Genomic DNA, 23,211 nt, shown 5'->3' on the forward strand with positions numbered 1-23,211 from the left:
TTATCAGTGTATCTCTAAATAAAATAAATTGGATAAATTAGATAAGAAGAAATGAAATTTTATTATATACTGTTTTACTATGACTATGTATTTGCATAATTAGAAAAAAACAATACCATGATTATGGAAAAACATTATGAATTTATCAGCTTTTTTTTCCTCTTGACACGTCTATGGTATTTTTTTAAATGTTTTCACTATTTAATTAATATAATTTTTTTACTTTTGTAGAAATCTTTGATTGACATGTATTCTGAAGTTCTTGATGTTCTATCTGATTATGATGCCAGTTATAATACACAAGATCATTTGCCAAGGGTAAGTGAAAACTTAATAGTGAAATGGCCCCTTAGCAAAAATTTAGGTTTTAAAAAAGTTATGTGTATGTACACACACACACAATACATACACATTCATATATACATATACATACAGATTAAACCAGAGACATATACTTTTTTATATAATATTATGAGTTATAGATGATTTTTTTAAGTATTGAATGTTATTTGAGTACTTTGATCCATTGGTTGACTTACATTTATCTATAACAAAGGAAGGCTGTTACATATTTGGCATTACATATTCATAATATCCATTATATTAAAGTAACTGAACAGTGGATTAAATTCAGCACATGAGTCAAAATTAACCTGATAGAATTGAAAATGTCTTTGTAAAGAGTAAACTAGCTATGAGAAAGACTTGTGGAACTTGAATGATCTGGTTTTAGAAATAGTGGTTTAAATTAACACAAGTTTTTAATAAAATTTTGATTCTACTAGTAAATGGGTCCGATTCATGTTTTGCTATTTATATTTTCAGTATGCATACACGTATCAACTATCAATTTTTTCATGAATGATATTTTTTAAATCATTTAACTGTAGATACTTGAAAAGACTAAAAAAATCTTGGCAGCATTTCAAGTATGTTTAAATATAAGTTGGTATTGAATAATATAAATAAATGTTATTGTTTTTGCCGTAAGGTTGTTGTAGTTGGAGATCAGAGTGCTGGGAAAACTAGTGTGTTGGAAATGATTGCTCAAGCACGAATATTCCCACGAGGATCTGGGGAGATGATGACACGCTCTCCAGTTAAGGTAAGAAAATAGGCCATCTGAATGAAGTTCCTTAGAGCTTTGTTTATTATGTTGAAATGAAGAGTTTTAACTAAAGAAAGAATTGACACTGAGCATTTGGAATTATTCCTATTAGAAATAAGTAGGAGGCACAGTCAGGAAGCCAGTGTAACAGGAGCTGAAAAAGGGGAGAGGAGGACAAGGGTGCAGTGGGAGGCCAGGCTATCCTGTTATTAGGCTTTGGAGTTTAGTCTGAGTAAGAGAATAGAATCTTGGAAGTGGAGTCAATAAATAGAGATAATTATCTGTCTTTAATGTAAAAAAAAGTAGAAAATGGGACAGTAGCAGTTGAAATATGTTGGGTCAAGGGAGTGTTTTAAAGATATTTATATGCTACTAGAGGCCCGGTGCACGAAATTTGTGCACAGGTGGAGTCCCTAGGCCTGGCCAGTAATCAGGGCTGATTGGGGCTAGGCCGATCAGGGCTGGGCCGGAGAGGAGGCAACGGTTGCTGGGTCGGGCGCCGAAGGAACAGATGCCAGACACGAATGCTGCCATTGTCGGTGCCCCACCACTGTGCGATTCCCGCCTCCCCCTGCCCCCCTTCCCTCACCACCATGCCGCCACCAGGGTGGGCGGGCAGCAGGACGATCGGGACCTGCTGGCCGGGGGAAAGGACGGCATGGAAGGTTGGCCGCACCCACCTCTGGTTTCCGTCCCAGCCCAGGGGCCAGGTGGAGGGACTGTGGGAGGTTGGCTGATGGGGGAGGTTGGCTGTGGGAGCACACTGACCACCAGGGGGCAGCTCCTGAATTGAGCGTCTGCCACCTGGTGGTCAGTGCACATCATAGCAACCAGTCATTCTGGTTGCTTAGGCTTTTATAGATATAGATATAGATATATAGATATACAGATATAGGTATGTTATGATCTGCTTGGAAAAAAAAATGATGCAAGAGAGAGGGAGCAAAGTCATTGAGGTAAGAGTCTGGGACTCAGTGTACAAGTTGCCCATATAGAGAAATACTGACAATTCATCCATGGTTACAGGAAGGAAGTCTATGGCTTCAGAGTCTCTCATTCCGAAAATATTCATTAGGTGCTTAATATGTGCCAGCACTGTTCTAGGCAGTGTGTTGGTAAACAAAACAAAGATCTTTGACATAATGGGATATATGGTCTAGTAGAGAGAGACAGATAATAATCTATTCTAATAAAAGGGTAATATGCTAATTAGGGTGGATGTCTTCTGGATGACCTTCCGGACAAAGCCGCAGTGGCTGCAAGGGCAGAGGCGCAGCTGCAAAGGGCCCAGGCTCAGGCCAGCAGTGGCAGCAGCAGCGGGGTAATGAGGGCAGCACCTTCCCCTGATCTGCCGGGTCGCCTCCCGCAGAGGGAGGCCAGACTGCAGCTTAGGCCAGGGGCTGGGGCCGAGGCAGAGGTGGTTAGGGTCGATCAGGCAGGCAGAGGAGCAAGTTAGGGGTGATCAGGCGGCAGGGGGGCAAGGTAGGAGCGATCAGGCCAGCAAGGGAGCAAGTTAGGGTCGATCAGGCTGGCAGGGGGGCAAGGTAGGGGCGATCAGGCTGGCAGGCAGAGGCAGTTAGGGGTGATCGGGCAGGCAGGCAAGCAGTTAGGAAGCAGTGGTCCCAGATTACGAGAGGGATGTCCCAGATTGGAGAGGGTGCAGGCTGGGGTGAGGGACCCCCGTCTTGTGCATGAATTTCATGCACTGGGCCTCTAGTAGACATAGTAAGTAACTAAGTTACATAGTATGCTAGGAGGTGGTAAGTGTGCACAGAAGAAAACAGTGGAGCCAGGCAACGGGAATGGTGGTACCAGGGTACTGGTAAGCTGCATGAGGAGGTGACAGCTGAACAAAGATTTGCAGAAAGTGAGGGAGGGATTCTGTGGGTATCCTGTTCAAGAGTGTTTCATGCAGAGAGAACATTACTGCAAAGCTCCTGAGATAGAAAGCTGCTTAGTGTGTTCCAGGCCAGTGTGGCGAGAGCAGAGTGAAGAGCAGCCAGGTGATGAGGTCAGAGGGATACTGGGGAGAGCAGATTATTAGAGCCTTGTAGGTTATCATGCAAACTTTGATTTTTGTTTTGAATAAAATGGAAGCCAGTGCAGTGTTTTGAGCAGAGTAACGACATACTTTTTAAAAGGCTCACTCTGACTGCTCTGTTGAAATAGACATTGGCAGGAGGTGTAGAACCAAGGAGACCAGGTGGGAAGCTATTGGAGTACCCAGGTGATTCTTGTACCAGAGAAGTAGCAGTGAAAGTGGTAAAAAATGGTTGAATCTGTGATGGAAGTAGGATCTACATGATTTTTTTACATATTTGATATGGAGAGAGAGGAAGTCAGTTGTCAGGATGACTTGAGGTTTTGGCCTGAATAAATTAAAGCATGCGATTGGCATGGGGGAGTCTGGATTAGAATGAATTAGCTTTAGGGAAGAAAATCAGGGGTTTGAGACTTGTTAACAAACAGGAAATTGGATATACAAGTTTGTAGAGCGGTCTGGGCAAGCTAGAGACTTAAATTTAGGAGTCATAATCGAATATCTAAAGATAATAAAGAGAGCCCTGGTCTTCCTGGGTAAGATCACCATGGGAGTGAGTAGAGAGAGAGAAGACAGAATGGAGGCTTGTGTCCTGGGCACTCCCAACATTAGAGATTGAGGGAAATGGAAACAATGAAGGAGTTTGTGAAGGAGCAACCAGTGTGATAGGTGGGAAACCAGAACACTGTGGTCTGTGTCCTGAAAGTCAGGAAGAAAATACCCAGGAGGAAGGAGTGGCGGGCAAGGTCAGTGCTGCTGGTAACCAAGGAAGGTGGAGACTAAGAACTGATTATTGAATTTACAGTGGAGGCAAGTAAGTGGCATTGTGGACACATTTCCTTCTGATTGCTTCTACTCCCTCAGAGACATAAGCTAGATTATCAGCTGTTAAGTAGAGAGAGGGGAGAGGGTATTGAAGATTGAATAAGTGGGGAGTGTGAAGTCTTTTCTAGGCGAGTGATGAGTCCAGGATTGAGTTGATGAGGGAAGTCAAGAAATATTAGGATTGCTGAGTGGTACTGATGTCCCCATTAAGGTCTGGACACAAATTTAAAGGGACACTGTATGGTTGTGTGTATGTGTGTTTTTTTTTTCTTTTAGTTCAGCTAAAGGTGGTGTATTATAGAATAGTTGGAGAATTGGAGACTTGAAATCACCAAGGATGAAGGCCAGAATAGTGGTAGAAAATGAGACAGTGAGGCTGATGCTAAAATCTTTTAGAAATGGAGTTTTTTTATAATGGCAACAAGCAGTTTGGTGTGATTCATACAGAGTGCACTGGGGTCTGGCTGCGAATTCAACCATGTTGTGTCAAGCTAGTTTCTTTTTCATTGCTCCATAGCAGTGATTTTTAAACTGTATGCCGCAAGAATATTTATATGTAGAATTTTTAAAGCATGCTGTACCTGACTTAGTCAGGGGCACTGACCTCTTTTCTCTTACATTGTCAAATAAAAAAAGTACAATAGCCAACACAATAGCCATTTGGTATGAATGAATCAAAATTATACCTATTTTTTGCTGTTCTTGTTAGACCAATAGAAAATATATTTTTTGGTGTGTTGAAGAATTATAGTAATTAACCTCATGGTATGCCATGAGATGAAAAAGGTTAAAAATCACTGTTCTGTGGTATTGTTTGGCTGTACCACACTTTACGGATCTATTTGGAATACTTCTAATTTAGGAAGAAAATGAACTGACTATACCTCATATCATGCTCTGTAATCGACTGTAAAAACATTTTAACCTACCTTTTACATTGTTAGCAGCACCCTAATTGTAGTGGCTATCGATGATGTTATATTTTAGGGGTTCACTTTCTTCTGTCAGGCTGATCCAGCATGAACACATTTCCTTGAAACCAACAAGGCTGGTCTCTCTCCAGTGTGCCCTTCCTCCTATAGTATTTACCAGGATTTCTCCTGGGTTGACTCTGAACTCCAGATTTCTGTGTCACCTGAAGAGTAGGATCTCCGGAATCTTGAATCTTGACTTAGTGTGTTAGCCTCGTTAGCAGCTTCTTTCTGCTTTGTTTCTTAATGTGTAAATGCCTCAAAGGGAAATTGTACGCAGAATATTCTGGAGGGCTCAGAATTTGGAGATTCATCACTGCTGTGAATTTTTCTCTGGGACCTTGGCAACCTGAATCGTGACTGCCTGGGCTTCTCAGTCCAGTAAAACTGTTACAAAGTTTTAAGCTTTTCTCTCAGGCCACAAATTAGCAAATGCCCTGGGGAAAATACCTGCAGGAATATCCCCCACAAATTCTTTAGGGTCTTGGACTCAGTCCAGGTTGCTCTCTGATGCCTTCAAACAGCTGGTTTTGTTTTCTAGCCTGTTAATCTAACCTCAGTAGAAGGAATTGTATTTTAAAAGTGAAATTGGATCATTATAGTGAAGCTTGAAAAGTTACACTTAAAAAATCAAGGAATGTGAAGTTGAGAAGTTGAAACCATTGATGGTTAACCTATAAGTTGTTAGAGAATTTCTTGCACATATGGCACTGTTTGGGGAAAGGCTGTCTTAGCTCTTCGAGTCAATTCTTCATACTATCCCACCTACAACAGTTGATACAGTTAGCTCTCAATAAGTAGGTGTTAAATAAGTGAATTGTCCTTTATCTGAATTTACCTGTGAAGTTAAAGGCAAGGTTTTCTTTTAGTTTTACAGGTTTTAAATTGGTGGTTTTGTGCTCAGTACTCTATGTAATATTGACTATGAGACAAAAAGGGCAGTAGTATTTTAGGTCATGAAAGATACAAAGTAGCTATAGATCTTGTTGGGCAATCACAATACATGTGATAGGTGTATGAACAGTACAGATAAAGAACTCTGTGGTCTCCACATTGCTGTGTTGACAGCCCCCAGGGATCCTCCTGATGTGTATGTAGTATGAAGGGACACTTGGATTTGTGCGATGCAGGGGCCCTGTCTAGACCATGTAAGTGCTGTGGGAATTAATATGAATTGTAAGTGCATTATTACATTTCAATTTTCTATTAATTCCAGGTGACACTGAGTGAAGGTCCTCACCACGTAGCATTGTTTAAAGATAGTTCTCGAGAGTTTGATCTTACCAAGGAGGAAGATGTAAGTAGCATTCATGTGAGGTTAATGTGTGTAACTTTATAACCTACGTAAGCTTATGAAAGACAACTACAGGGAATATTTGTTAACTGAAGGTTTTCTCAGGACTTTGTTGTTTTCCGTTCATAGCTTGCAGCATTAAGACATGAAATAGAACTACGAATGAGGAAAAATGTGAAAGAAGGCTGTACTGTTAGCCCTGAGGTGAGTGTGCAATTCATTTCATCAGTGTTTTGTGGAATCTAAAGATCATGATATGAAATCATGATATTGACATTGATATTTAGATTGCTGCTATTCCAAGATAACAGATATTTTTAATATTCCTAATAATATATCATTTTGTAGGAAATTGTCTTAGAATAATTACTTTTAGGATCAGAAAAAGAATAACATTTTTCTGAGCACCATATCTGAATGGATGAGATATAGACTTTTCAGACTATATATCACCAAAGAGTTCCTAACAGGTTCCCCCCCCCCCCAATATTTTTTGTTTTGTTTTGTCCCCTGAGTAGACCATATCCTTAAATGTAAAAGGCCCTGGACTGCAGAGGATGGTGCTTGTTGACTTACCAGGTGTGATTAATGTAAGTATATACAAAACTTGTATTTTGTCGTATTCCTTTGTGGAAAACACTTATAATGACATTTAAAACCTTTTTCTTTAAGACTGTGACATCAGGCATGGCTCCTGACACAAAGGAAACTATTTTCAGTATGAGCAAAGCTTATATGCAGAATCCTAATGCCATCATCCTATGCATTCAAGGTAAATATATCACAAGATTTTAATTGCACTGATATGTTTCCTTTAGCAATCCAGGCTTTGCTCTAAATATGCATGTTACATAAACATGCAAGATAAATACATTTCACCCTCTTTTATTTGTTTTATTGGTAAATAGAATTGAAGTTGGGAATAATTTTGTAAATTTTACTGTAGGCATCATAGAAATTTTTATTGGCTAGAATATCTTTTCATAACAAAAGATGTATTAAGAAAATTTTTCTTACTATAATGTAGACACAACAGTGTAGCTTGTAGAAATTTTAAAAATCCATTTTGCAATTATTACAGTATCATATTTTTATTTTATTTTTCAGATGGATCTGTGGATGCCGAACGCAGCATTGTTACAGACTTGGTCAGTCAAATGGATCCTCATGGAAGAAGGACGATATTTGTTTTGACCAAAGTAGACCTGGCAGAGAAAAATGTGGCTAGCCCAAGCAGGGTGAGGTTCTTTATTATGAGACAAAAGATTCTTTGTACAAAAACTTGTATTTTACCTTATTCCTGTGTGGAAACCATTTATAATGATATGACAGGAACTGTGTGTAAAAAAAAATCCTTATGGAATACTTTATGAGAGAGTAGTAGAGGGTTTTTTTTTGGTTTTCTGTAAAAACAAAGTATTGGAAAGTTATAGTAAATTATTTAAGTGCAATTTTGAGGTATAAATAAAATTCCATAATTATAGTTTGCTAATGTTGTATACTCTACTTTAAATAATTTTGTATGCTGACATACTGTCATTAACCTCATTCATGATGTTTCTTTTTAAATTGATGTTCATAAATTAGTATAAAACTAGTGACAGTAAAGATTCCTTTTGGACCCTATGTATGCCTTTTTTTTTTTTGCAGAAAAAAATTGTCTTTCCTAACATCAAAGACTGTATTTGATCATATAGCAGATTTTTATAATAGAGAAGGCATTAGATTAGGTGTTAGCAGTCTTATCTGTGCCCCACCACCAACTGGTGTGTCCTTGGGCAAATTTTGTTACTTTTCTGTATCTAGTCAAAGCACAATCCAGCCTAGTAGTGTAGTTTTAGTTTTGATACTTGTGTTTTAATAAAACATTTTTCATATACTAAAATTAAATGTATGTATTTTTCCCTCAAATAGAAATTGAAATACATTTTACTCCTTTTGTATAGGTTTACATATTTAAATTAACTGTACATATACAGCATTATTAATTTTCCTTTCTAAATGGTATATAATGCTCTTTAAAATTATGTAAACCTTTATCTCACATTTATTTTTCTCACTTTTAAAAATAGATTCAGCAGATAATTGAAGGAAAACTCTTCCCAATGAAAGCTCTAGGTTATTTTGCTGTTGTAACAGGAAAAGGTATGCAAAGATGGATTACTGTAATTGAAGTTTTTGTTGTTTTCAAGTGATAAACATTTTCTCAGCGAGAACTTCACCATCATCTTTCCCTAGGAAACAGCTCCGAAAGCATAGAAGCAATAAGAGAATATGAAGAAGAATTTTTTCAGAATTCAAAACTCCTAAAGTAGGTATCTTGTTTAAACATTTAAAGATTTGATAGTGAGGGAGTAGCTTGAACTAGTAGTTTTCACTTAAAAGTTTCTTTATAGCTGTTAGTTTAGCATTGACTTTTCAGAATTTTTCCCAGATGGTACCTACTAAATAAGTCCTCCAGCTACCCTGACAGAACTCAGAGCAGTTTATCACACGGTGCAATACATGCTGATATAGCAAACTGCCCCTGGGGTGTGGGCAATGAATGACAGCATGGACACCTGAAGTTGTGTTACTTATAAAGTGATTTTTAAAAACCAACACTTACATTTTTAAATGCATGTATCTATTTCTCTTTCAGTGTTGGGGAAAATTGAAGTGGGCTGGGGATGTCAAAGGGGTATCCCTAAATACTAGTAGATATTGACAGAAATTATCAGAAAATATGATACTAAAGAAAAGGAAAAAGGAAGAGCTAAAGGGCAACTGAGTTATAATAAAACTTTATAAGTAGAGAGTCTCTTGAAGTGGAAAAGTATGTTTGCCTCTATATTAGTATAGTAAATCAATATCGTTCTCAGACATACTATTGAGTATTTTCCAAAGGGATAGGAGCTCACAGGTGTATAGAACTGTGCTGTCCAATACAGTAGTCACTAGCTTTGTGGAGTTATTTAAATTTAAAGTAGTTAACATCAAATAAAATTAAAACTTCATTTCTTAATCACACTAGCCACATATTTCAAGGACTCAATTACCCCATGTGGCTAGTAGTAACTACCATATTGGTTAATTTAGATATAGAATAGTTTCTTCATTACAGAAAATGTTATTGGACAGTGTTGCTATAAAAATGTATACGTGGGCTGTTCTCATTAGGTTATCATAACAAGCACATTCTCAAACTTAGTGATGGTATTGTCCTTTTGTTATTTTAGTATACTTTAACTCTTGTTACTTTTAATAGGGCCAGCATGCTAAAGGCACACCAGGTGACTACAAGGAATTTAAGCCTTGCTGTATCGGACTGCTTCTGGAAAATGGTACGAGAGTCAGTTGAACAACAGGCTGATAGTTTTAAAGGTAAGTTGGGTTTTTGAAATAAGGCAGCACATTTAGACATTGTATTAGCTGGCAATCTCAGGCATCCATGAGGTTCTTTACTCCCTTTAACAGTTGCTTTTCAGTTCATTTACTCTTAGATAGTATGTGGAAAATGCAGTATTACAAGAACGGGGTGTTTCCTCGCAGAGGAAACATTGCTGGGAGCACATTGCAAGCTTCAGCAGATTAGAAGGTGTGCAGTAGTATTTGGGAGAAAGAGCTTAGTAAACTGCAGTGAAGTCAGAGTCCCCCTTTGGGGGTTGAGGGGAGAGGAAATGTGTTAGGAATCAGAGCATTCTGCGCCTTGGCTAGTTCATGAATTCCATACTTTTCCTGCTCCATGGCTTTGCGTCCATAGTTTCATTTGGTGATAGTACACATTTCTTCCTTTTTTTCATTTGGCAATCCTACCTGTTTATTCCATTTAGTTCCTAAGCAACCTTATAAGTATTAGTATTAGTCCCATTTTACAGAAGAGAAAACTGAGGACAGAGTACTTTGCCTAAGTAATACACCCAGCATCATACAGCAGTAGACACAGGATTTGAATCTTGGTATAAATGCAGAGTCCATGCTCTTAACTACTGTACTAAACTCTTTCGGTCATGTGTTTTGTGGATTGGATGTAGAAACTAGAGTCAAGGAGATTAGTTTGAAAAACTTGCAATATGAGATTCAGAAATGTTGAGAGCCCAGAATACTCAGGAGGCATAGGTGCACACTTAAATTCAGTTAATGAAGGAGATATGCATGATAGCCTTTAGCCACTGCCTGTGGAAAGAAAGAAAGTCCTCTAACTTGAACACCTGTCCTTCCTCAGCAACACGTTTCAACCTTGAAACTGAGTGGAAGAATAACTATCCTCGCCTGCGAGAACTTGACCGGGTAATGTTTGTGCACCTCATGTATTTTGCATATATCTAATCCAGCGATTTTCAAACAGTGTGCTACAAGGTATTTTAAAACATGCAGCACCTGGCTATTTAGTCGGGGCACTGACCTCTTTTCCCTTAGATTGTCAAATGAAAAATGACAGCAGTCAACACAATAGCTGTCTGATGTGAATGAGTTAAAATCCCAACTATTTTTTTTTTTTTGTCAAATCAGCAAAAACTACAATATATTTTTTGGTGTGCACAGAATTTTAGTGTTTAGTTTACGTGTGCCATCAGATGAAAAAGGTTGAAAATCGCTGATGTAATCTAATATTGCACTCTAACAAAATGTATGTTAATGAGCGAAATTTGGTAAGCTACATTGTTCTGGTTTTTACCATGATTACTAATTTAAAGCTGCAAGAATGCATTCCCAGGAACAGTTATTTTTCTACAATAATTTAAATTATTTTTAAAACAAAACAAGTATTTAAAAGTATTTTCTGAGATGATGAATTTTTTAAAGGCATTATAGAATTAGTTGTATTTATGTAACGTAAACTTATACACCAACTTCTTTACCTTTTCAGCATTTACTGTTGAAGAATATACTCTAATTTGATGGGATTTAAATACTAGTTTTCCTTGATTTTAAAAATACCATTGGTTGTAAATAGCATCAGTTTACTAATACACTAAGTTAATATGTATTACTACTTTCATATAACATTTGGTATGTGAAAAATTTATCTGAACAAATGTTATGTAAAAAACTGCATTCAGAATTAAGTGAGTAAGGTAGACATTTGTGTCAGTTTATTTTTCCTTGTCTGGATATTGCCATTTCTACAAAAGCTATTAGAAGAGAAGAGTGTTATTTGCTGGTCATGCATGCTTCAAACCTGAGCTCATCCTACTAGCCTGTCAGAGGCCTTCTTTTTAGTTATTTCTGAAAATCATGGCAGGGCAAATGGACTCTCTTTTGAAAATCTTATTTCTTGTATCTATATTGCCTAGAATGAACTATTTGAAAAGGCTAAAAATGAAATCCTCGATGAAGTTATCAGTCTGAGTCAGGTTACGCCAAAACATTGGTGAGTATTTGACCTTTTTTCAAAAACTTTACTCTATGAATTATAATTAAATACTAAAATTTAGATTGATAAAGCTGTGATTTATTGTAGCTGTGACTCAATCCTCAAAATATAGGCAGAAACATAAATGTATCTACATACATAAACATAAATGTTCTAGTCTACCTATTTAAGTAGAATAATTGTGTATTTATTAAGTATCTTGCTTTTTACTCTTTTTTGGAGGGATGGGGGCGGGTTGTAATTGCTAGAATGATTAATTTAAAACAGGGGGTGGGGAGGTAGGATGTCCGGGCTGTGGGCCATTTAACGCCCATGAAATCATGTGGATTGGCCCTGCCAATGCATTAGGGGTGAGTTAATTAAATGTTTGACCAAATATAGCAGGCTAATTTTTAAGTTGATAATTTTCATATGGTCTGCAAATGATGTTATATATATCCAAATGGTCCTTGGCAGAAAAAAAGGTTCCCCACCCCTGATTTAAAAGGTTATCTCACTCCCATCTCAAACCTGTAATGGCTTCATAGCACACATCCAAAGTTCCCTAAGTGGCCCTCAGAGGCCTGCACGGCCTGGCCCCGGCTGCCTTTTCACCCTCTTCCACTCTGCCCTTTATTTGAGAACTCTAATGACCTGGCTGTCTTGCAGTTCTTTAGGCAGCTCTATATTCTTTTAAAATCTGATTGCTTGAGGCTTTTTTTTACCTTTAATATGTTTTGTACAAATCCCTATTCAAATTGAATCCTATTTGAAATTTTTCTTAAATAGCAAGTAAATACATCCTTTTGAAAAATACTCATGCAAGTGTTTTTTGAAAAATACTCAGGCAAGCTATCACCTTCAACTTACGCTTTGTGTAAATTTGGGTGCTCTTAAATTTGTTGGAGTGGGCACTGTAACCAAAGTGGGTTCTATATACATCAAGTAAGCTATGTCTAAGTAGCCTTAGATTTTTTGCAATCATCTGTTAATTATCAAATTCCTGGTGCATATCTTATCTAATGAAATCTGTGGTATCTTAAAGAATTTATCACTCTTGGAGCAGAACTATTCTTACTGCCATGCATTACAAATAGTTTCTGTACCTCTTCTGTTTGCTCAGTTCAAAATTATTAAAATTGACCCTACATAGTAGTGTCCAATGCTTGAGTTTGAATTCAGTATTACTAGTTTCCCCATCCTGGTGACCTTTCTTCTTTAGTAGTGAACACTTTTCTCTCTTTAAGCAGTCAAAGTTTACCTGTTTTTAATCTCCCCTACTAAAAACAAAAACAAAAAAAAAAGGGTTTTGGTCTATACTTATTAATTATATACAACACAACTTATCTTTGTTATTCTTTGTATTTTAAGCCAGTTCTATGGCTTTATGTAAGCCAATTCATTTTTTAATTTACAAGGGATAGCTATATGTGCATGCATGTGTGTATGTACACAGGGAATGAATATAATACTACTCATACTAGGTTGTATGAGGATAATGAACATAAAAAATGATTTGTAAACTGTAATAACTAATAATGCCATTTATGGCAGAAAAATTTGATGTTTCTGTAAATTCAGGGCATCATCAAATGGCATGGTTGGTTTTGTTTGAGCAGAGCAAGTCTGTAATCAAAGTTACCAGCAAGAAAACGAGCCTTAATGGTAAATCTCATTTATTTAGCACACAAATGGCTGAGGAGAATTGTGCAGGGACAGAGAAGGCAAGGGAGAGAGCTGGGACAGCTCGCTGCTAGACATTTACTCTGTGTGCTGCTGGAGCAGATGATTTTGTATATTTTCATCATCTTTTTTTTAGGCATTATAGCTTAACGCAAATATAGATCAAAATAGCAGGTCCTAATTTTAACTGTTCATACCACATTGAATTCACCTGCAATGTACCCCAAACATTTTTAAAAAATATATTTTATTGATTTCAGAGAGGAAGGGAGAGGGAGAGAGAGAGAGAAACATCAATGATGAGAAAGATTCATTGATTGATCGGCTGCTTCTTGTACGCCTCCTACTGGGGATCAAGCCCGCAACTTGGGCATGTGCCCTTGACTAGAATTGAACCTTGGACCCTTCAGTCCACAGGCTGATGTTCTATCCACTAAGCCAAACCAGGTAGGGCTGTACCCCAAACATTTTATGTTTGTGACATATTGATGTCTTAGGTAGTTTCTTTTTACTGCATAATGCTTTATGTGATATTTTAGAATGTGTGCTTAAGATCCTTATAATTGTTAAGGTCACAGGACTGTTTGATCTATATATGTGCTCTGGAAGCAGTGTTATAAGCATTTTATGTCCTAAAATAATTGTTTGTTATTCAGTTATAGGCATTCTACTATACTTTAATTATATTTTAAGAAAGTTATCAGGGGTTTAGGCTTGACATATGGTACATTATAGTGAGAAATAGGGTCTCAACATTTTTACACAATATACCTAATCATCAAGAATCAATTACTGACATTAAGCTGGAGATACTGGTATATCATTAACATGATCTGACCATCATCATAGATATTTTTTTCCATATGTCATTTGGAAGAATAGCTGGCTAGATTTATAGAAACACACTTTTTAAAAGAAATGGTACCATGGTATGGATACAATTTTTGCTGAAGGATATTAAGTTTATTTTGTTCAAGTTAGAAAGAAGAATGAAAGGAAAATGGGAATGCACAGTTGAGACCTCTAACTCAAATTTAAGGAATCAAAAAGGATTTCTGATATAATCTGAGATGTAAAGGTCATAGGTAAAGGCAGTTTGTGATATTGCAGAACCAGGAGGTGAAAGCAAGAAAGGTGAAGCAGGTAGCTGAAGACCGTCACCCGTAGTTTTAGCATAGAAGGAGGAAGGAGGCGGGAGATAAAACAATGAATATAAGCAAGACATAGATTATTCTGGGCCTTACAGGCCAAGTTCAGAAGACTGGAATTTATCCTATGAGCAGTGAAGGCCATTGAGGAGGTTTAGGTCAGATTTGCATTTTAGAAATATCTTTGTAGTTGAGAAAATGGAAAACAGGTGGAGAAAATTGTAAGCAAGGAGGCAGTTGTTGTGGTAATCTAGACAAGACATCATAGTGGATTGAGTTTGAATGGTGGTTGTGCAGGTGGAGAAGTGGAGACATTCTGAGATATTTAATAGGTTACCTAGAAGATAGAATTGACAGGATTTAGTGATTGGATGCAAAAGTAATGGAGAAGAGGCAATTAAACAGCGAGTACATTGACATCCAGTAATTACTTTGTTAGGAGTCTATGGCATCAAGATAAATTTGACAAGGATGAGCACATAAGAATCTTTACCACTGCCGAAACCGGTTTGGCTCAGTGGATAGAGTGTCGGTCTGTGGACTGAAAGGTCCCAGGTTCGATTCCGGTCAAGGGCATGTACCTGGGTTGCGGGCACATCCCCAGTAGGAGATGTGCAGGAGGCAGCTGATCGATGTTTCTCTCTCATCGATGTTTCTAACTCTCTATCTCTCTCCCTTCCTCTCTGTAAAAAATCAATAAAATATATTTTTTTTTAAAAAAAAGAATCTTTACCATGGTTTTGTTTATAAGTGTAAAAAAATTGAAGTGTGAAAAAACTTGTTCACTATTTGGAATCATGTGTAATATTTGATGTATCCATAGATGGATTACTGTAGAGCCATTGAAAAATATAGGATGTTGACATGGAAAACTGTATGATGTACTTTTAACTTTAAAAAAGTATTTATAAAGCAGTATGTGTAATGATCTACTTGTGTAAATATACATATACACAAGCATTAACTTTTTAAAATGACAACTTAAGCTATAAATAGTGGTTGTCTACTGAAAGAGGAATTGTGGATGGGTGTTTACTTTTTCTGTGTTGGTTGAAATTAGTATATGGAATAAGTCCTCTGCATTAAAAGAAAAAATTTCCATTTTAAAAATTTATTAAATTATGCCGAAACCGGTTTGGCTCAGTGGATAGAGCATCGGCCTGCGGACTGAAGGGTCCCGGGTTCGATTTCGGTCAAGGGCATGTACCTGGGTTGCGGGCACGTCCCCAGTGGGAGATGTGCAGGAGTCAGCTGATCGATATTTCTCTCTCATCGATGTTTCTGGCTTTCTATCTCTCTCCCTTCCTGTCTGTGAAAAATCAATAAAATATATTTAAAAAAAATTTTTATTAAATTAAAATCAAGAGTAGGGAAAGTTCCTGGAGATAAAGAGGATAGTAAATATGACTGTAATTTCAGTTGTATTTTGTATATTTGTGGGATTTATCCTGTATGTTGGCAAAACTTAGTATAAAGAAGTCTGCAGTCACGTGGAACATATGCTGGGAAAAGTGTTCCATGTGAGTAGGGATACAAGTAAGCATAGTGGATGGTATAAGAGGCTGTGTTTTTTTACATGAGAATTGGGAACTAATGGTCCAGAAGAGAAATGGTGGGGGGAGGAAAACATAGCTTCTGCTTCCTAACTCTGAAGCACAATCAACTAATTAATGAGCAGCTTCCACTCAGCAGAATTTGAGGATGATTACTGTCCATAGGAAGAGTCAAGAGAGGTTTGAAGATGCAAGGAAAAGGGAAAGAGTGAGAATGTAAAATGATTTATGTGTTGTGGAGCAGAGTCTTGCATCGCAATAAATCACAATAAAAATTAATGTAATGGTGGGGGCAGGGGAATCTAGACAGATGATAGCAGCTTGGTGACAAAAGAGCCAGTGGGGGGAGTGGGGGCGGGAGGGGGAAGAACCAGTGAGGCTTGGGTTGGATAGGTGACATAGCTACCCAGGGTGGGTTGGAAAGCAGTAGGCTCCATTGAGAATGTGGCATTATGCTTGTGAGGATTTGGTGGTCTGAATTTTTGCTATAATCTCCTTGAAATGGTGTCTGGGATGTAGATTCCTGACCCAGAAATTGCTGGGAAGAAATCACAGACCAGGTCTGTTCTGAGGCAGGAGCAGCAGAAAGCTTTAGCAGTCAGAAACTCAGTCATGATCTTTTGTTTATTTTTTCAGAAATTTTTAAGTTTGTGTTTAAAATGGCATGTGAATAGGGAGGCCCTGTCAAGCTTCTTTTCTTTCTTTTTTTTTTTTATTAAGTCTTTATTGTTCAGATTATTACATTTGTTTATTACATTTGTTCTTTTCCCCCCCATGGCTCCTCTCCACCCGGTTCCCACCCTTCCCTGCCTTACCCCCCCCCCCCCACTATCCTCGTCTGTAGGTGTACGATTTTTGTCCAGTCTCTTCCCGCACCCCCACACTCCTTTCCCGCCAAGAATTGTCAGTCCACTCCCTTTTTAAGCCCCTGTTTCTATTCTATTCACCAGTTTATTCTGTTTGTCAGATTTTTTATTCACTTGAGTTTTAGAGTCACTTGTTGATAGATATGTATTTGTTGTTACTTTGTTGTTCATAATTTTTATCTTTACCTTTTTCTTCTTCTTCCTTTTCTTAAAGAATACCCTTCAGTATTTCATATGATACTGGTTTGGTGGTGATGAGCTCCTTTAGCTTTTTCTTGTCTGTGAAGTTCTTTATCTGACCTTCAATTCTAAATGATAGCTTTTCTGGGTAGAGTAATCTTGGCTTTAGGTTCTTGGTATTCATCACTTTGAATATTTCTTGCCACTACCTTCTGGCCAGCATAGTTTCTGTTGAGAAATCAGCTGACAGTCATATAGGTACTCCCTTGTAGGTAACTAACTGTTTTTCTCTTGCTGCTTTAAGATTCTCTCTTTGTCTTTTGCTCTTGGCATTTTAATTATGATGTGTCTTGGTGTGGTCCTCTTTGGGTTCCTTTTGTTTGGGGTTCTCTGTGCTTCCTGGACTTGTAAGTCTATTTCTTTCACCAGGTAGGGGAAGTTTTCTGTCATTATTTCTTCAAATAGGTTTTCAATATCTTGCTCTCTCTCTTCTTCTGGCACCCCTATAATTGGGATATTGGTACGCTTGAAGTTGTCCCAGAGGCTCCTTGCCCTATCTTCATATTTTTGTATTTTTTTTCCCTTTTGCTTTTCAGGTTGGGTGTTTTTTGCTTCTTCGTATTTCAAATCTTTGACTTGATTCTTGGGATCCCCTAGTCTGCTGTTGGATCTCTGTATATTATTCTTTATTTCAGTCAGTGTATGCTTCATTTCTAATTGGTCCTTTTTCATATCCTTGAGGGTCTCACTATATTTCTCGGAATTTTATAGAAGATTCTTGAGTAACCTTATAACCGTGGTTTTGAACTCTATATCCAGTAGTTTGCTTTCCTCCATTTCTGTCATTTGTGACCTGTTTCTTTGTCTCTGCATTTTGGCTGCTTTCCTGTGTTGATAGAATGGCTTTCTGTGCTAGGTGTCCTGTAGGGCCCAGTGGTTCAACCTCCCTAATTACCTGAGGTGGACACTCTTGGTGCACTCCTTGGTGGGCTGTGTGCACAGTCTTGTTATAGTTAAGCCTTGATTGCTGTTGATATCACTGGGAGGAACTGACCTCCAGGCCAATTGGCTGTGAGGACCAGTTGTGTCTACAATGGGAGAACTTCTGTGTTGGAAACACCCTTATGGGGCGGGACTTGCTTCATTGGGGCTTTGGTGCTCACTGAGTCTGCACCCTGAGTGTGTCTCTTATGGATGTGAAGAGTTGTAATCTGGATGGTCTCCCTCTGACCACTGGGTAGACTGGCTCTTGGATCTCCAAGGAGGTGCAAAGTCAACTACTGCCTGAGGCCACCCTGCAGAAGCTACAGAGAGATCTGCAGATTCCTCTTCTTTGTTTGGGGTTTGGAGGTGCCCAAATAAGGCGCAGCTGTGAAGTAATGCAGGCTGCTGAGGAGCTGAGGGCCTTTTTTTGGAATCTCTGGGTTTCTCTGACCCAGCTACAGTTTGACAGGTTTTTAGGCAGAGAAAGGCCAGGCCATTAGTATGGAAAAGCCTCCGAGCACAGCTTGGGTGGGGATATAAATTGGGTGGGGCGGGGTCTCAGGGAATCACCAGGGTGGAGCAAACCACAATGGCTGCCAGTCTGCTTTGCCTCGGGGAGGTCCTGGGGTCTGTGTCCCTCCGCCCGTAAGCACTTCTGCCAGGAAGCCGCCCTCACGTTCCAGCCCAATGCCAGACAGTACAGTTTCTCTCCATGTGATTCTGGGTCCCCAAATTTTTGCCCGCAGCTGGAGTTCAGAGCAGTCAGGAGCTTGCATCTCCCTCCCGATTGAAAAAGACAGCAGCGTACCCAGCTACCAGCCCCTTTCGCGTGCGCCTCTGTACCTCTACACTTCCACCTCCTCAATGCACTTTTCTCTTTCCTTCTAGTTGTAGAATTTCCATTCAGCCAGCCTTCCCGTGGTTCTGGATGATATTCGTTTTGTCTTTTAGTTGTAGTTTTAATGTGGTTGTACGCGGCAGCAAGTTCAGGTGTTTACCTATGCCACCATCTTGGTTCTCCTCACAAGCTTCTTTTCGTCAGCTTGCTTCTAGCATTCTCCCATTATTTGTCATGAACAGCATGACTAAATTGACTTTGTCCTCTGGTCCACAGTGGTGTATCCTCTCCTCATATTCTTTTTTTTTTTTAATTGTATTGATTTCAGAGAAGGAGAGATGGAAAGAAACATCAATGATCAGAGAGAATCATAGATTGGCTGCTACTTGCACATCCCCCACTGGGGATTGAGCCTGCAACCCAGGCATGTGCCCTAACCAGGAATCAAACCATGACCTCCTGGTTTATAGGTCGTTGCTCAGCCACAGAGCCATACCAGCCAGGCCTCATATTCTTTTCTTTACCTGAAAGTTAACAAGAGAAAACCACCAGCTAAGCTCAATAAACTTAATTTTACACAAAATATTAAGTATGAGTAGTCTCGGATAAGAGGGAGTGTTGATCCAAGAAAATTAAGCATGGCTTTTAGACAGCTGGAATATCTGTTTTTACTACCCTCGGCTTTGTGGCTGCATCCTAGAGCTTGAGGTTACTTTTACGACAGACCACTTGATAAGCAGAATATTTTTGTATATTACATATTTTAGTAGTATGTAGTAGTAGAAATTAGTTTGGAACAAATCAAATAAATATTTGCTTGAGATTTCAGGGGTTTTTTCCTTGATAGAAATAGTTGACATTAGGGGGGTGAGGGCATATGCTTGGGGGTGGGAGCATCTGGGGAGAGCAGTAAGGAATTTAAATTAAAATAAAAAAATAAATAAGTAAATAAAAATAAAATATTTTTAAAAAAAGGAAAGAAATAGTTCTCTTTTTCTTATTTAGAGATCTGTATTCATGTAAAATATCTTTCAAGGCAGAATTTTCAACTTGATTGTACATCCTTTATATATATTGTTTCTTTAATTATGAAATGTGGAACAATATTACTTAGCAATATTCCATAACATCTCTGTGCTTCATGCTGTGGTCTGATAAATTGTTAAAATTATACCAAGTTTTCAGACTTGGACTCTGGTTCACAGTCAATATGCATAATGTATGTATTAATATTAGGCAAATAAGCCATTGAAAATATACTTAGAATTATTAGTCATTAGGGAAATACAAATTCAAATCACAATGAGATAAACTATAAATCTATTAAAAATGACTGACATTAAAAGAACTAATCATACCAAGTGTTGGCAAGATGGAGGATCTAGAGTTCTCATACTCTGTTGATGGGAACATAAAATGGTCTGACCATTTTGGAAAACAGTTTGGCATTATCTTAAAAAATTAAATATATAATTACCATATGAATCACCATTCCACTTATAGAATATTTGCTCAAGAGGAACAAAAGCGTATGTCCATGCAAAGACTTGTACAGAAATGTTCATCGCAGCTTTATTTGTAATGGACAAAAACTGGAAACAACCCAAATGGTCATCTGCAAGTGAATGGGTAAACAGGTTCATATGATGGAATATTACTCATCAGTAAAAAGGAGTGAAGTATTGTTATACATGCCATTGATAAATCTCAAAATAATTATGCTGAGTGAAAAAGACAAAAAATAAGAGTACATGCTGTATGAATGCATTTATATAAAATTATGGGAAATATAAACTAATCTGTAGTGACAAAAAGCAGATCCAGTGGTGACAACTTTTGGGAATGATGGCTAGTTCATTATCTTGATTGTTGTTATGCACAGGTGTGTACATATGTCAACACTTTAAACATGTGCGATTTATTGTAAGTTAATTATACTGCGATAAAGCTGTTTTAATAACTTAATATTATACTTAAATTTGGTGTTCTTGAAATGTTTTCTTTTTAAATTCCAGGGAGGAAATCCTTCAGCAGTCTTTGTGGGAAAGAGTATCAACTCATGTGATTGAAAACATCTATCTTCCAGCTGCACAGACCATGAATTCAGGGACTTTTAATACCACAGTGGACATCAAGCTCAAACAGTGGACTGATAAACAGCTTCCTAATAAAGCAGTAGAGGTTAGGATATAATTTAATTAAATGGGTAAGAAGCATTATCTGAAGGGAGTAGGAGCTGTGAATTTTAAATTTTATTCCCATCACAGCCACTATCTTTCTTTTTGTCTTTATACTCCATTCTTTATTCCTCATATCTGTGTTGGGATTAACCTTAATGCTGCTACCAGTTACTACTGTTACAAATCTTTACTAATTGGTATGGTGTTGGTCTGAGGGTATTATTGTTTTCCTCCCCCAAAGATAGCATTTAACAAAACTGCCAAAATTTGCAAATATTTCAAATGTGAAACATTTTTAACTTCTTTCATGGATAAAGATTCCATAAGGAAAATATTTAATGGATAAAACATTTCATGTCTTGATTTTCTGCAAGGCTCAATTATACTTAAATAATTCTTTAGTTTGGATCTTGCCAGAGGTTAGACCAGAAATTATAAGAAAGTACCTTAAAAAATTTGCGTTTCTATTACCCTGCCACTTACTTGCTGTGTGATCCTTGGGCTAGTAGCTTAAGGTTTCTGATTCCTCATCTATAAAAATAGGGCTGATAATTGTTGCCTATCTCACCGATTGTTACAGGAGTAAATGAGTTAATGTATGTAAAATACTTAGACAATGCCTGGCCCATAGTAACTGTTCAGTAAATGCCAGTATGTTATGATGGCAATGGTGATGACCGCCATTCAAGGTGATCAGCCATGCATATCACTCTGAAGCACGATTGTTCCAGCTAAGAGTCTGCCTCCGGTACTTCTGTTTGAGGATGCTCATGAAATTAGAATCAGTGTTAAGAATAATTTTGTTTTTCATACCTACCTTAGAGACAAAATGTCAGTCTCTGATTATTCAGGTGTATTTCACCCCTTTCCTATCCTCTTCCAGATATAGCTTCTTCCCCGCTCTTCTCAGTTTCCTTATGCCTCCCTTTCTCAGAACACTGTGGTCATACTGCCCCAGCTATGTGCTGCTGACCCCTGCCCACTCCTCTGCACATTTACCCCTGATAATTAGCGCTGGTGCCACCACTTCACTGGCTGTCCTCACTACCAGCCCTGACGTTTTTCTGGGCCCTACCTCATGATAGGATATTTTTATATCCTGCGGTTCAAGCAGTGGAAGTGGTCATAGAAATGGCAATGATTCTGTCTCCTGCCAGCTCTGCCCCTTCACACCTGGGTGTGGTAAAAGATGCGGATCTGGTGAAGGTCAGGAAACATTGATTTTAATACTTCACTATGTATTTTTGTACAGGCACCTTTCTTCATGCCGTAATTTCTTAATGTTTGAAATGAAGAGGGCTAAATATAAAATGCTGTTTTGACACTGCTCTTTTCTTTGACTATTCATCTTTCACTCTCGATTTTTAAATATTAGATACTAATTTTTAAAAACTTAAAGCACTGTGTATGTCTGTCAACACATGCCAGGAATTCAAATCTATCCCACCAGCTGCCAGTGTAGATGTCTAGGCAAGAGTTTATATTTGTTGATGGTTGTCTTAATGCAGTTTCATAATGTCTTTTCTGATAAGCTGACCTATCACATCTGACTTAAGTTCATGTGTGTATTTTTCATGTTATAAATTAAATAAAAGTATGTAGTATAATTTTTTTTCTTTTAAATAATTCTAGGTTGCTTGGGAGACACTACAAGAAGAATTTTCCCGCTTCATGACAGAACCAAAAGGAAAAGAGCATGATGACATATTTGATAAACTGAAAGAGGCTGTTAAGGAAGAAAGTATCAAACGCCACAAGTGGAATGACTTTGCAGAGGACAGTTTGGTATGTTGTTTGTATATTAGTGTGTCAGCCTCATATGTTCATGTAATTTCTCAAATTGATACTTTTATAAGAAATGTTTTATATGACTAAATTAGATTCTGAATTTAAAATAATGAAGGAAAGAAATAGATTTATGATCTGTAATTGACCCTTTGACATTTCTCTGCCCTTCTGTAATTGCCTTCTGTTATTTCTTGCTTGGTTATCATTTTAGGAAAAAAGCAAACTTCTCAGTAAACAGGCTTCTATAAACTTCAACAGGTTGTTATCCATTAGCCTGAACTAATAGAGGTTAGCTGCTTCTCGGTTTACTTTCTGGTAAGGAATTAGATGCATTGATTTTCAGTGGATTTGAGTCATAAAATGTTAGACTCCTAAATCATAATGCTAACTACCATGTGTTGAATGCTTACCAGGTAC

General features: G+C 37.8%; 1 protein-coding gene across 13 annotated transcripts in view; it reads left to right on the forward strand.

Annotated features, from left to right (window-relative positions):
* OPA1 (OPA1 mitochondrial dynamin like GTPase) overlaps positions 1-23,211 on the forward strand; it is a 94,630-nt gene that overhangs the window by 32,425 nt on the left and 38,994 nt on the right. For all 13 annotated transcript variants that reach the window (XR_009451832.1, XM_059687411.1, XM_059687415.1 and 10 more), the window contains 14 exons: positions 232-318; positions 992-1,105; positions 6,162-6,242; positions 6,369-6,443; positions 6,758-6,829; positions 6,912-7,011; positions 7,347-7,477; positions 8,312-8,384; positions 8,478-8,550; positions 9,487-9,602; positions 10,444-10,508; positions 11,516-11,592; positions 20,842-21,007; positions 22,639-22,791. Coding sequence is in view for 12 of the 13 variants with exons in the window: in XM_059687411.1 (XP_059543394.1) it covers positions 232-318; positions 992-1,105; positions 6,162-6,242; positions 6,369-6,443; positions 6,758-6,829; positions 6,912-7,011; positions 7,347-7,477; positions 8,312-8,384; positions 8,478-8,550; positions 9,487-9,602; positions 10,444-10,508; positions 11,516-11,592; positions 20,842-21,007; positions 22,639-22,791 (1,383 nt within the window). In the remaining variant the exon portion in view is untranslated. The remainder of the gene's footprint in view (positions 1-231; positions 319-991; positions 1,106-6,161; positions 6,243-6,368; positions 6,444-6,757; positions 6,830-6,911; positions 7,012-7,346; positions 7,478-8,311; positions 8,385-8,477; positions 8,551-9,486; positions 9,603-10,443; positions 10,509-11,515; positions 11,593-20,841; positions 21,008-22,638; positions 22,792-23,211) is intronic.

The sequence above is a fragment of the Myotis daubentonii genome, chromosome 3 (assembly GCF_963259705.1).
Source record: "Myotis daubentonii chromosome 3, mMyoDau2.1, whole genome shotgun sequence".
Lineage (NCBI taxonomy): Eukaryota > Metazoa > Chordata > Mammalia > Chiroptera > Vespertilionidae > Myotis > Myotis daubentonii.